Raw genomic sequence first — 15,038 nt, forward strand, 5'->3', positions numbered from 1 at the left:
CTGAGGGACGTCACTCTGGTGGCTAAGCGGGGGGTGGAACCCTCCGGGACAGTGTGGTCTCAGGACCCACGGGTCACAGAAAGACCGGGGGTGCCTGAGTGTGGCAGAGCTCCCAGGTATCGGAGCAGGGAAGCCGGCTGCAGAGGCGGAGCCCAGGCGCGGGCTCTCAGCTCGGGGTTGCCATAAACCGTGATCTGCGGCACAGTTGGGCCACTGCTCCTCCAGCAGGGACCCAACAAGCGGCAGATCCGGGGAGACTCACCTTCCTCCCCCGGGAGGAGCCGCGCGGGAGTGCGCCGCAGGGATCTGCTGGGGTGGAGACTCCACACGGGCTCGGGTGCCAGAGATAGAAACGCGCGGTCACAGGCCGGGTGAGCACGGAGTGAGGCTGGAGACCGGGGAGACGGGAGTGACTGACGGCTTTTCTCTGGGGTCTCACTGAGAAGCGGGGCCCCGAGTTCTCGGCTCCTCCGCGGCGGAGATTGGGAGGCCGCCATTTTCACTCTCCGCCTCCAAAGCTGTACGGAAAGCTCGCAGGGAACAAAAGCCCCGGAGAGCAAACCTGAGCAGATTACTTAGCTAGGAGGGGGCAAGGGCGGGGCAATTCTGCCTCCGGCAAAGACATTTGGAAACCATGGCAACAGGCCCCTCCCCAGAAGATCAGCGAGAACAGCCAGCCAAGACCAAGTTTACCCATCAATGAGAACGGCAGAACTCCAGCTCTAGGGGACTACTGCACATAGAATTCATGGCTTTTTTACCATGATTCTGTAGTCTTTCAAAGTTAATTTTTTTTTAACTGTCTTTTTTTCTTTTTTTTCTTTTCAACCAACATCTTATCAATCCCTTTTTTAAAAAAAAAAAACATTTTTATTTTTCATTTTTAGAGTCATATTCTATCCCTTCATAGTAGTTACCCCTATTTTTGGCTTATATATATAAGTTGTTCTCTCTTTAAAATTTTGAGATAGTTTCTTCTAACAGATCAAAATATACCCTAAATCTCTAGTATATGGTGTTTTCTATTCCCCTGCCTGATCACATCCTCTCCCTTTTTTTTTCTTTTTTTAAATCCTCTTCTTTCTTTTTTCAAACAACTTCTTATCAATTCCTTTTATAAAATTTTTTATAATTTCCATCTTTACAGTCATATTCCATCCCTTCATCATATCAACCCTTATTTTTGTACATATATAAGTTTCTCTTTCTTTAAAATTTTGGGAGGCACTTTCTTCTAAAAGACCAAAATACACCCCAAATCTAGTGTGTGGCACTGATCTATATACCAGCCTGATCATATTCGATCACATTCTGGTTTTTTTGTTGTTGTTGTTTTGTTTTGTTTGTTTTTGTTTTTATCTTTATCTTTTTCTTTTTTTTCTTTTTCTTTTTTCTCTCTTTCCCTTTCTTTCCCCACTGCTTCAGGTTTTTTCTGATTTGTTTAGAGTATATTTTCTGGGGACGTTGTTACTCTGCTAGCATTTTGTTCTCTCATTAATCTATTCTCCTCTGCACAAAATGACAAGACGGAAAAAATCACCTCAACAAAAAGAACAAGAGGTAGTACCGACTGCCAGGGACCTACTCAATACGGACATTAGTACAATGTCAGATCTAGAATTCAGAATCATCACTTTAAAGATACTAGCTGGGCTTGAAAAAAATATGGAAGTTATTAGAGAAACTCTTTCTGGAGAAGTAAAAGAACTAAAATCCAACCAAGTGGAAATCAAAAAGGCTATTAATGAGGTGCAATCAAAAATGGGGGCGCTAACTGCTAGAATAAATGAGGCAGAAGAGAGAATCAGTAATATAGAAGATGAAATGATGGAAAATAAAGAAGCTGAGAAAAAGAGAGATAAACAACTACTGGATCACGAGGGCAGAATTCGAGAGATAAGCGATACCATAAGACGAAACAACATTAGAATAATTGGGATCCCAGAAGAAGAAGAAAGAGAGAGAGGGGCAGAAGGTATAATGGAGCAAATTATAGCAGAGAACTTCCCTAATTTGGGGAAGGAAACAGGCATGAAAATCCAGGAAGCACAGAGAACCCCTCTCAAAATCAATAAAAATAGGTCAACACCCCGACATCTAATAGTAAAACTTACGAGTCTCATAGACAAAGAGAAAATCCTGAAAGCAGCTCGGGAGAAGAGATATGTAACCTACAAGGGTAGAAACATTAGATTGGCAACAGACCTATCCACAGAGACCTGGCAGGCCAGAAAGGACTGGCAGGATATATTCAGAGCACTAAATGAGAAAAATATGCAGCCAAGAATACTATAACCAGCTAGGCTGTCATTGAAAATTGAAGGAGAGATAAAAAGCTTCCAGGACAAACAAAAACTAAAGGAATTTGCAAACACAAAACCAGCCCTACAGGAAATCTTGAAAGGGGTCCTCTAAGCAAAGAGAGAGCCTAAAAGCAACATAGACCAGAAAGGAACACAGACAATATATGGTAACAGTCACCTTACAGGCAATATAATGGCACTAAATTCCTATCTTTCAATAGTTACCCTGAATGTAAATGGGCTCAATGCCCCAATCAAAAGACACAGGCTATCAGACTGGATTAAAAAACAAGACCCATCAATATGCTGTCTGCAAGAGACTCATTTTCGACCCAAAGACAGCCCCAGATTGAAAGTGAGGGGGTGGAAAACCATTTACCATGCTAATGGACACCAAAAGAAAGCTGGGGTGGCAATCCTTATATCAGACAAATTAGATTTTAAACCAAAGACTGTAATAAGAGATGAGAAAGGACACTATATCATACTTAAAGGATCTATCCAACAAGAAGATCTAACAATTGTAAATATCTATGCCCCTAACATGGGAGCAGCCAATTATATAAGCCAATTAATAACAAAAGCAAAGAAACACATCGACAACAATACAATAATAGTGGGGGACTTTAACACCCCCCTCACTGAAATGGACAGATCGTCTAAGCAAAAGATCAACAAGGAAATAAAGACTTTAAATGACACACTGGACCAAATGGACTTTACAGACATATTCAGAACATTCCACCCCAAAGCAACGGAATACACATTCTTCTCTAGTGCCCATGGAACATTCTCCAGAATAGATCACATCCTAGGTCATAAATCAGGTCTCAACCGGTACCAAAAGATTGGAATCATTCCCTGCCTATTTTCAGACCACAATGCTTTGAAACTAGAGCTCAATCACAAGACAAAAGTCAGAAAGAACTCAAATACATGGAGGCTAAAGAGCATCCTACTGAAGAACGAATGGGTGAACCAGGAAATTAAAGAATTAAAAAAATACATGGAAACCAATGAAAATGAAAACCCAACTATTCAAAATCTTTGGGATGCAGCAAAGGCAGTCCTGAGAGGAAAGTATATAGCAATACAAGCCTCTCTCAAGAAGCAAGAAAGGTCTCAAGTACACAACCTAACCCTACACCTAAAGGAGCTGGAGAAAGAACAGCAAATAAAGCCTAAACCCAGCAGGAGAAGAGAAATAATAAAGATCAGAGCAGAAATCAATGAAATAGAAACTAAAAGAACAGTAGAACAGATCAACGAAACTAGGAGCTGGTTCTTTGAAAGAATTAACAAGATTGATAAACCCCTGGCCAGACTTATCAAAAAGAGAAGAGAAATGACCCAAATCAATAAAATCATGAATGAAAGAGGAGAGATCACAACCAACACCAAAGAAATACAAACAATTATAAGAACATATTATGAGCAACTCTATGCCAGCAAATTAAATAACCTGGAAGAAATGGATGCATTCCTAGAGATGTACCAACTACCAAAACTGAACCAGGATGAAATAGAAAACCTGAACAGACCTATAACCACTAAGGAAATTGAAGCAGTCATCAAAAATCTCCCAACAAACAAAAGCCCAGGGCCAGATGGCTTCCCAGGGGAATTCTACCAAACATTTCAAGAAGAATTAATACCTATTCTTCTGAAACTGTTCCAAAAAATAGAAATGGAAGGAAAACTTCCAAACTCATTTTATGAGGCCAGCATTACCTTGATCCCAAAACCAGACAAAGACCCCATCAAAAAGGAGAATTACAGACCAATATCCCTGATGAACATGGATGCAAAAATTCTCACCAAAATACTAGCCAATAGGATCCAACAGTACATTAAAAGGATTATTCACCACGACCAAGTGGGATTTATCCCTGGGCTGCAAGGTTGGTTCAACAACTGCCAATCAATCAATGTGATACAATACATTAACAAAAGAAAGAACAAGAATCATATGATCCTCTCAATAGATGCAGAAAAAGCATTTGACAAAGTACAGCATCCTTTCTTGATCAAAACTCTTCAGAGTATAGGGATCAAGGGTACAAACCTCAATATCATAAAAGCCATCTATGAAAAACCTACAGCAAATATCATTCTCAATGGGGAAAAACTGAGAGCTTTCCCCCTAAGGTCAGGAATGTGGCAGGGTTGTCCACTATCACCACTGCTATTCAACATAGTATTAGAAGTCCTAGCCACAGCAATCAGACAACAAAAAGAAATAAAAGGCATGCAAATCGGCAAAGAAGTCAAACTCTCACTCTTTGCAGATGATATGATACTTTATGTGGAAAACCCAAAAGACTCCACCCCAAAACTGCTAGAACTCATACAGGAATTCAGTAAAGTGGCAGGATATAAAATCAATGCACAGAAGTCAGTGGCATTCCTGTACACCAACAACAAGACAGAAGAAAGAGAAATTAAGGAGTCGATCCCATTTACAATTGCACCCAAAACCATAAGATACCTAGGAATAAATCTAACCAAAGAGACAAAGGATCTGTACTCAGAAAACTATAAAATACTCATGAAAGAAATTGAGGAAGACACAAAGAAATGGAAAAACGTTCCATGCTCATGGATTGGAAGAACAAATATTGTGAAGATGTCAATGCTACCTAGAGCAATCTACACATTCAATGCAATCCCCATCAAAATACCATCCACTTTTTTCAAAGAAATGGAACAAATAATCCTAAAATTTGTATGGAACCAGAAAAGACCCCGCATAGCCAGAGGAATGTTGAAAAAGAAAAGCAAAGCCGGCGGCATCACAATTCCGGACTTCCAGCTCTATTACAAAGCTGTCATCATTAAGACAGCATGGTACTGGCACAAAAACAGGCACATAGATCAATGGAACAGAATAGAGAGCCCAGAAATGGACCCTCAACTCTATGGTCAACTCATCTTTGACAAAGCAGGAAAGAATGTCCAATGGAACAAAGACAGTCTCTTCAACAAATGGTGTTGGGAAAATTGGATAGCCACATGCAGAAGAATGAAACTGGACCATTTCCTTACACCACACACAAAAATAGACTCCAAATGGTTGAAAGACCTCAATGTGAGACAGGAGTCCATCAAAATCCTAAAGGAGAACACAGGCAGCAACCTCTTTGACCTCAGCCGAAGCAACTTCTTCCTAGAAACATCGCCAAAGGCAAGGGAGGCAAGGGCAAAAATGAACTATTGGGACTTCATCAAGATAAAAAGCTTTTGCAAAGCAAAGGAAACAGTCAACAAAACCAAAAGACAACCGACAGAATGGGAGAAGATATTTGCAAATGACATATCAGATAAAGGGCTAGTATCCAAAATGTATAAAGAACTCATCAAACTCAACACCCAAAGAACAAAGAATCCAATCAAGAAATGGGCAGAAGACATGAACAGACATTTTTCCAAAGAAGACATCCAAATGGCCAACAGACACATGAAAAAGTGCTCAATATCGCTCGGCATCAGGGAAATCCAAATCGAAACCTCAATGAGATACCACCTCACACCAGTCAGAATGGCTAAAATTAACAAGTCAGGAAACGACAGATATTGGCGGGGATGCGGAGAAAGGGGAACCCTCCTACGCTGTTGGTGGGAATGCAAGCTGGTGCAGCCACTCTGGAAAACTGTATGGAGGTTCCTCAAAAAGTTGAAAATAGAGCTACCATATGATCCAGCAATTGCACTACTGGGTATTTACCCCAAAGATACAAAAGTAGGGATCCGAAGGGGTACGTGCACCCCGATGTTTATAGCAGCAATGTCCACAATAGCCAAACTGTGGAAAGAGCCAAGATGTCCATCGACAGATGAATGGATAAAGAAGAGGTGGTATATATATACAATGGAATATTATGCAGCCATCAAAAGGAATGAGATCTTGCCATTTGCAATGACGTGGATGGAACTGGAGGGTATTATGTTGAGTGAAATAAGTCAAACAGAGAAAGACATGTATCATATGATCTCACTGATATGAGGAATTCTTAATCTCAGGAAACAAACTGAGGGTTGCTGGAGTGGGGGGTGAGGTGGGAAGGATGGGGTGACTGGGTGATAGACACTGGGGAGGGTATGTGCTCTGGTGAGCGCTGTGAACTGTGCAAGACTGTTGAATCTCAGATCTGTACCTCTGAAACAAATAATGCAATATATGTTAAGAAAAAAAAAAAAAGAAGAAGAAGGTAGCGGGAGGGGAAGAATGAAGCGGGGGAAATTGGAGGGGTAGACGAACCATGAGAGACGATGGGCTCTGAAAAACAAACAGGGTTCTAGAGGGGAGGGGGGTGGGAGGATGGGTTAGCCTGGTGGTGGGTATTGAGGAGGGCACATTCTGCATGGAGCACTGGGTGTTATGCACAAACAATGAATCATGGAACACTTCATCTAAAACTAATGATGTAATGTATGGGGATTAACATAAGAATAAAAAAAAAATACCAGCAAACATTGAGGTGCATGTGCCTCTTTTCATTAGTATTTATGTATCCTTTGGGCAAATACCTAGTAGTGCAATTGCTGGATCATGGGTAGTTCTATTTTTAACTTTTTGGGGCGCCTCCATGCTGTTATCCAGAGTGGCTGCACCAGTTTGCATTCCCACCAACAGTGCAAGAGGGTTCCCCTTTATCCATATCCTCACCAACACCTATTGTTTCTTGGGTTGTTGATTTTAGCCATTCTGACAGGTGTGAGGTGATATCTCATTATAGTTTTGATTTGTATTTCCCTGATGATAATTGATATTGAGCACCTTTTCATGTGTCTGTTGGCCATCTGTATTCTTCTTTGAGAAAATGTCTATTCGCATCTATTTTTTTATTGGATTATTCGTTTTGGGGGGTGTTGAGTTTGATAAATTCTTTATATAGTTTGGATATTAAGCCTTTATCAGATATGTAATTTACAAATACGTTCTCCCATTCCATAGGTTGCCTTTTAGTTTTGTTGATTGTTTCCTTTGCTGTGCAGAAGCTTTTTATTTTGATGAAGTCCCAGTAGTTTGTTTTTGCTTTTGTTTCCCTTGCCTCAGGAGACTTACCTAGAAAGAGGTTGCCATGGCCATTGTCAAAGGGGTTAAAAAAGAATGAAATGCTATATATATATATATATATATGTATATATATATATATATATATATATATATATGGAATATATATATTCCACATCTTCTTTATCCATTCACCATTTGATGGACACTTGGGCTATTTCCATAGTTTGGCTATTCTTTTATATATAGATATAGATATATAGATATAGATATATAATATATGAATATTACTCAGCCATAAAAAAGGATGAAATCTTGTCATTTGCAACATGGATGGAGCTAGAGAGTATTATGCTAAGCAAAATAAGTCAGTCAGAGAAAGACAAATGCCATATGATTTCACTCAGATGTGGAATTTAAGAAACAAAACAAATGAGCAAAGGGGAAAAAAGAGAGAGAGAGAGGCAAACCAAGAGAAAGACTCCCAACTATACAGAACAAACTGATGATTACCAGAGGGGAGGTGGGTGGGGGGCTGGGTTAAATAGATGATGAGGATTAAGGAGTACACTTGTGTTGAGCCCTGGGTGTTGTATGGAAGTGTTGAATCACTATATTGTACACGTGAAACTAATATTACACTGTATGTTAACTGGAATTTAAAGAAAAACAAAAATATATACTAGCAAACAGAATTAAACAGGATATCAAAAGGATCATACATCATGATCAAGTGGGACTTACTCCTGGGATGTAAGGATAGCATATGGAATGTGTGATACACCATATTCATAGATGAAATATAAGATCATAGGACCATCTCAATGCCCAAAAAAAGGAGACATGACAAAATTCAACATCCATTTATGACAAAAACGCTCAACAAATTGGATATAGTAAGAATGTACCTCAACTTAATAAAGGCCATATGTAATAACCTCAAAACTAATATCATACTCAACAGTGAAAGGTCAAAGCTTTTCCTTTATGATCATGATTAAGACAAGGATGTCCATTCCCATCACTCCTATTCAACATAATACCAGAAGTCCTAGCTAGATAAATTAGGCAATGGGACGCCTGGGTTGCTCAGTCAGTTAAGTGTCTGCGTTCAACTCAGGTCATGATCCCAGGGTCCTGGGATCGAGTCGGGCCCCCTGCTCAGGGGGGAACCTGCTTCTCCCTCTCCCACTCCCTCTGCTTTGTGCGCTCTGTCTCTCTCTGGCAAATAAATAAATAAAATCTTTTTCAAAAATTAGATAAATTAGGCAAGAAAAAGAAATAAAAGTCATCCAAATTAGAAAGTAAGAAGCAAAATTGTCTTTGCAACAACTGATTCTTTGAAAATACAAATAAAGTCCATAAATGTCTAGCCAGGATAACTAAGAAAGAGAAAAGACACGAATTTCTAGTATCAGAAATGAAATGGGGCATTTCACTACAGATGCCATAAACATTAAAAGGATAATCAAGGAATACTATGAACTATTCTTTGTCCACAAATTTGATAATCTAAATGAAATGGACCAATTCCTTGAAAGACACAGTATGCCAAAACTCACACAAAAAGAAATAATCTGAATAGGACTTTATCTATTAAAGAAATTGTCTCAATAATTGAACTTCCCAAATAGAAAGCACCAGGCCCAGATGGATTTACTGGTGAATTCTACCAAACATTTAAGGGAAAAATTATACCAATTGTCTACAGTAACTTTCAATGGATAGAAGCAAAGGGAATATGTCCTAAATTATTCAGCATTGTCTCTTTTTAAGATTTTATTTATTTATTTGAGAAAGAGAGAGTGCACAAGTGGTGGGAGGGCAAAGAGAGAGGGAGAAGCAGACTATCCACTGAGCAGGGAACCCAATACAGGGCTCAATCCCAGGACCCCAAGATCATAACCTAAGTTGAAGGCAAACACTTAACCAACTGAGCTACCCAGCACCCCTCAGCATTTCTTAATAGCAAAACCAGAGAGGAGTGCCTGGGTGGCTCAGTCAGTTAAGCAGCCAACTTGATCTCAGCTGAGGTCTTGATCTTGGGGTCAAGAGTTCAAGCCCAGCTTTGAGCTCCACACTGGGGAGCCTACTTTAAAAAAAAAAAAAAAGGAAGAAAGAAAAAAACCAGACAAATATGTCACACTCGAGTGTGATTTATCCCATGGATAAATGGCTGATTCAGCATTCAAAAGAGAACTAATAAAATCCAACATATCCATAGGCTAAAGAAGGAAAATTACATGATTATATCAATAGATGTAGAAAAAGCATTTGACAAACTCCAACACCCACTTATGGTTTTTTAAAACTTGCAGTATACTAGTAACAGAGAGGAATGTCCTTAATGTGATAAAGAATGTCTACAAAAACCTACAGCTATCAACATACTTAAGTGTGAGAAACTTGAAGCTTTTCTACTAGGGCCAGGAATAATGCAAGGGTGCCCATCTAACCACTGCTCTTTAACACTGTACTTGAGAACTCAGCTAATGCAATAAGACAAGAAAAGGAATAAAAGACATACAGATTAGGAAGGAAGGAATGTGGTTTCTTTCCACTGATGACAAGATTGACACATTAGAAAATCTGAAACAATGGACCAAAAACTCTGGGAATTAATAAGTAGTTAAAGCAAGGTTGCAGGATACAAGTTTAATATATAAAAGTCAACGACTTTCCTATATACCACCACTGAACAAGTAGAGTTTTAATTTGAAAATACAGTACCATATACATTAGCACCTCTCCCAAAATGATATACATAGGTATAAATCTAACAAAACATATAGAAGATCTATATAAGGAAAACTACAAAACTCTGATGAAGGAAATTGATGAAGAACTAAATAAATGTAGAGATATGCCATGGTCATGGATAGGATAAGTAATTTTGTGGATATCAATAAGCTGAGTCTAAAGTTTATATGGAGAGGCAAAAGTTCCAAAATAGCCAACATGATATTGAAAAAGAAGAAGTTGTAAGACTGACAGTACCTGACTTCAATATTTAATATAAAGGAAATTCAATCAAGGCAGTGTGGCTTTGGGGAAAAAATTAGGCAGATTAATGGAACAGAATAAAGAGTACAGAAATACAAAGCCAAGTGACCTTTGAAAAAGGAGTAAAAGCTATTCAATGAAGCAAAGATAGTCTCTTCAACAAATGATACTAGAACAAGTGGATATCCACATGCAAAAAAAATGAACCTACACACATATCCAACACCCTTCACAAAAATTAACTCAAAATGTATTACTGGCCTAAATGTAAAACTATAAAACTATAAAGCCCCTACCAAAAAAATAGGACAAAATATGGGATGGAGCCCTGTGGCAGGCTCCCTGCTCAGTGGAGAGTCTGCTTCTCCCTCTCACTTTCTGCCCCTCCCCCCACTCTTGCTTTTCTCCCTCTCTCAAATAAAGAAGTAAAATCTTTAAAAAAAGAAAAGAAAAGAAAGAAAGAAAGAGGGGCACCTGGGTGGCTCATTTGGTTGAGCGTCTGCCTTCGGCTCAGGTCATGATCTCAGGGTCCTGGGATCAGGCCCCACATCGTTCTCCCTGCTCGGCTGGGAGCCTGCTTCTCCCTCTGCCTCTGCTGCTCCCCCTGCCTGTGCTCTGTCTCTCTGTCAAATAAATAAATAAAATCTTTAAAAAGAAAGAAGAAAGAAAAAGAAAGAAAGGAGGGAGGGAAGGAAGGAAGGAAGGAAGAAAGAAACTGCCATAATGTCTTTTGAAATGGCTGTTCATGGAATTAAAATTAAAACTTTTTTTAAAAATGAAAAATAATATTAATAAAAAATAAAATGGCTGTACAATTTTGCATTCCCATCACTAATGAATGAGAGTTCCCATTGATCCACATACTTGCCAGTATTTCTTGTTATCAGTGTTTTGGATTTTAGCTATTCTAATGGGTTTGTAGTGATGTCTCATTGTTATTTTAATTTAATTGTTTAATTTAATTCCCTAATGACAAATGATTTTGAGCATCTTTCATAGACTTGTCATCTGTACATATTTTTTTGGTGAGGTATCTGTTTCAATCTTTTGCCCATTTGGAGCACCTGGGTTGCTCAGTCACTTAACTGTCTGCCTTCAGCCCAGGTCATGATCCCAGGGTCCTGGAATCAAGCCCCACATCAGGCTCCTTGCTCAGCAGGGAGCCTGCTTCTCCTTCTTTCTCTGCCTCTCCCCCTGGCTTGTACTCTCTCTCCCCCTCTCTCTCTCTCAAATAAATAAAATCTAAAATAAGTAAATAAATCTTTTGCCCATTTTTAGTTGGGTTATTTGCCTTCTAATTATTGAGGTTTTTCTTTTTATTTTTTAATGTATACCAACCTCTCAGAATAAATCTCACTTAGTTCTAATGTATATACTGCTAGATTTAATATGCTAGTATTTGATAAATATATTTTCTTTTTTAAAAAAAGATTTTATTTATTTATTTTAGAGAGCATGCAGAGGGAGAGGGAGAAGCAGACTCCCCACTGAGCAGGGGCCCTGACAAGGGGCTCAATCCCAGGACCCCAGGATCATGACCTGAGCCAAAGGCAGACACTTAAATGACTGAGCCACCCAGGTGCCCTTTAACAAATATATTTTCATCTATGCTCATAAGATATATCATTCTGTAATTTTCCCTTGTAATTTATAGTGTCTAATTTTAGAATCAAAGTTATGCGGGTCTTATAAAATGAATTGTGAAGTGTACTCTCTATTCCTGAGATACATAGTAGGAATGAGTACCTATGTTCACTAAAAAATATGTACAAGGTTGTTTATTAACTCCTCTTAATTTTATTATTTCCTTCCTTCTATTTTATTTGGATTTATTCTATTATTCCCTTTCTAACTTCTTAATTAAATAATTAACTTACTTAGTTTTAATCTTTCCTCTTTTATAATATAAAGCATAAAGTTTCCTCTTAGATAGTTTTAGCTGCATTCCAAAAGTTTTTATGTTAGTATTTTCATCATTATTCACTTTCCTGCATGTGTGTCTAATTTTCTTACTTGAGTACGTTTTACACACAATGTTACATTAATATTAGTTGTACAACATAGTGATTCAGCATCGCTGTACCTTATGCTATTCTTACTACAAGCATAGCTACCATTGTCATCATACAGTGCTATTACAATATCATTGACTATAGTCCCTATGCTGTACATTTTATCCCTGTGACTTATTCATTCCATAACTGGAAGCCTGTATCTACCACTCCCCTTTACCCATTTTGCCCACCCCACCACCTCATTCCCTTCTGGCAGCCATCAGTTTGTTTTCTGTATTTATAGGTCTGAGTCTGCTTTTTGTTTGCTTGTTCATTTGTTTTGTTTTTTAGATTCCACATTTAAGTGAAATCATATGGTATTTGTCTTTCTTTGTCTGCCTTATTTCACTTATCATAATACCCTCTAGGTTTAGCCATGTTGTTGCAAATGGCAAGATCTCATCATTTTTATGGCTGTGTAATATTCCATTGTGTGTATAGACATAGATATATAGATATATGTCTATCTCATCTTCTTTATCCATTCATCTACCAGTGGACACTTAAGTTCCTTCCATGTCTTGGCTACTATAAATATATATTTAGACACACATACACACGTACACACACACACACCATAAATAGAATGGAACAAATAGAATGGCAAAAGTGAAAATCCATGGTAAATACCTATAACAAAAACCATAAAGAACAGGAAAATAAATGCTTACCAGAGAGAGGAAGTGAGTCGCTAGTGGCATATAGCTGACTTCTTGAATGCTGGGTTTCAGTTACATATTTGTTAACTTTATTATAATTCACTGAGCTGTACATTTTTTTTTTTTAAAGATTTTATTTATTTATTTGAGAGAGAGAATGAGAGATAGAGAGCATGAGAGGGGAGAGGGTCAGAGGGAGAAACAGACCCCCCGCTGAGCAGGGAGCCCGATGTGGGACTCGATCCCGGGACTCCAGGATTATGACCTGAGCCGAAGGCAGTCGCTTAACCAACTGAGCCACCCAGGCGCCCCACTGAGCTGTACATTTATGTTCCATACATATTACATAGTTTATGTTTGATGTATTTCCCAATTTGAAAAGTTTTACATTTTACCTCATGGAGGATATTTAGGGACTTAACGACAAGATAAAATCAGTATTATTGATATGTACTTTTTAAAAAATATTTTAATTCCAATTAATTCCATTTGCAATTATCTTCAATTGTGTGATAATACATATAAGTGCATCCTATCAATTAGGAATGGCTACAGTATTACTACTGTATTTTCAGAAGCTGTAATATCCCATCTCCCTGGTGAATGCCTTCACATTTGTGTTTTATTATTACGATTTTTTTTCTTTCCTTTAGGATGGAGACTGCCTAGTCATAAGAATAGTGTAGAGATCCTACCCTAAACACACACACGCACACCCATACACACACACCTGGAGAAAGAAACCACACCCAAATTTTATGAGCAGTTTCAGGACAATGGAACATTAGGATTCATATAAGTCAGGTTTCACAAAGTAAATGTATGAGCTTGCTGTGATTATCTGACCCTCTGTAATTTTTACAAACTATAGGTATTAAGACCATACTTCACATGGAAGTAAATCTATTGAAATATTTAACAAAGTGACAATATACTAAAAGAGAATGGGCTTTGGGATTATGTTGTCTTTTGTATTAACATATATTCTCTCTTCCATTAGTATGGACAATTGGAATGGTATTTATTTGGGAATTTTGTAAAACTCTTATCACATACGGGGCCCTTTCTGTTACTTTCCTTTCTTAGGTAACATCATACACCAGGAGCATCGAGGGATTATTAGCTACTACATTCCCAAAAAGGAAATCTGCTGGGGAAAGGTGATTGTAGAAATCAGATTCTTCTAGCATTATGTGTAATAGAGGACTGATAGAAGGAGGCATTGAGATTCAAGCATATGGAATGGAAACCTGACATTGGCAGAGAAGAACCTTTGTTATTTTCCAAAGGCCCCTATAGTTTGAGACTTATGACCCTAAATTCTATTATTCCATACTATCAAGAGAATGAGGATGGGAAACTGCCTCCTCTCTATTTTCAACCATCTTTTCCTTCTACTTTCTAGCTTCCTCCTTCTGTGTCTTTTTGTCCCTAAGCATACGCCTGGCAGGAGTTGGGGAATGACTGGGTGGGGAAAAGGTCACTGGGGAAATTACAATGGTAATACCATCTTTTTTTTTTTCCTGTTAAAGGTGTTTAGTATTTTGGAGGAAGCTAAAGTGCTATTCAATCTAGAAGACTATTCTGTCAGTCAGATAACACTGGAGCAAGTCTTCCTGACCATTGCTAATATTGATAAAACAGAAAGTATTCAAGAAATAAAAGTGCTATGAGATTCAGTTCCAACCAGTGACCATTATGTCTTGTCTAGATTGCTTCCTACAATTAGATACACAGAGGGACTTCTCCCTCTGCCTCTGTATTTTTCTCTGTGTGTGCACATGTGTATATACAAACTGAACCCCCAAAGAAGAAAATTTGTAATCTTTGGAGATTAAGATAAGTGACCTGTTGTGAAGAACTGAACTGTAAAGGATCTGAGATTTTACCCTACTTGAAAGTTATCAAGTTGGCCCTACCACAGTTTCACGAGTACTGGCAGAAGACACTGGAATCCTGGGTCAAAGTCACAGGAATTTGTTACAGCAATAGCAGTAGTCAGAGA

General features: G+C 38.4%; 1 protein-coding gene across 1 annotated transcript in view; it reads left to right on the plus strand.

Moving 5' to 3' along the window:
* The window catches only part of LOC110577498 (phospholipid-transporting ATPase ABCA3-like), a 172,571-nt gene extending 157,865 nt beyond the window's left edge, over nucleotides 1–14,706 (plus strand). Inside the window, exons 27-28 of the mRNA XM_044915268.1 lie at nucleotides 14,120–14,193; nucleotides 14,566–14,706. Of these exons, the coding sequence (XP_044771203.1) occupies nucleotides 14,120–14,193; nucleotides 14,566–14,706 (215 nt within the window). The remainder of the gene's footprint in view (nucleotides 1–14,119; nucleotides 14,194–14,565) is intronic.
* Nucleotides 14,707–15,038: the final 332 nt, after the last annotated feature.

The sequence above is a fragment of the Neomonachus schauinslandi genome, chromosome 5 (assembly GCF_002201575.2).
Source record: "Neomonachus schauinslandi chromosome 5, ASM220157v2, whole genome shotgun sequence".
Taxonomy (NCBI): domain Eukaryota; kingdom Metazoa; phylum Chordata; class Mammalia; order Carnivora; family Phocidae; genus Neomonachus; species Neomonachus schauinslandi.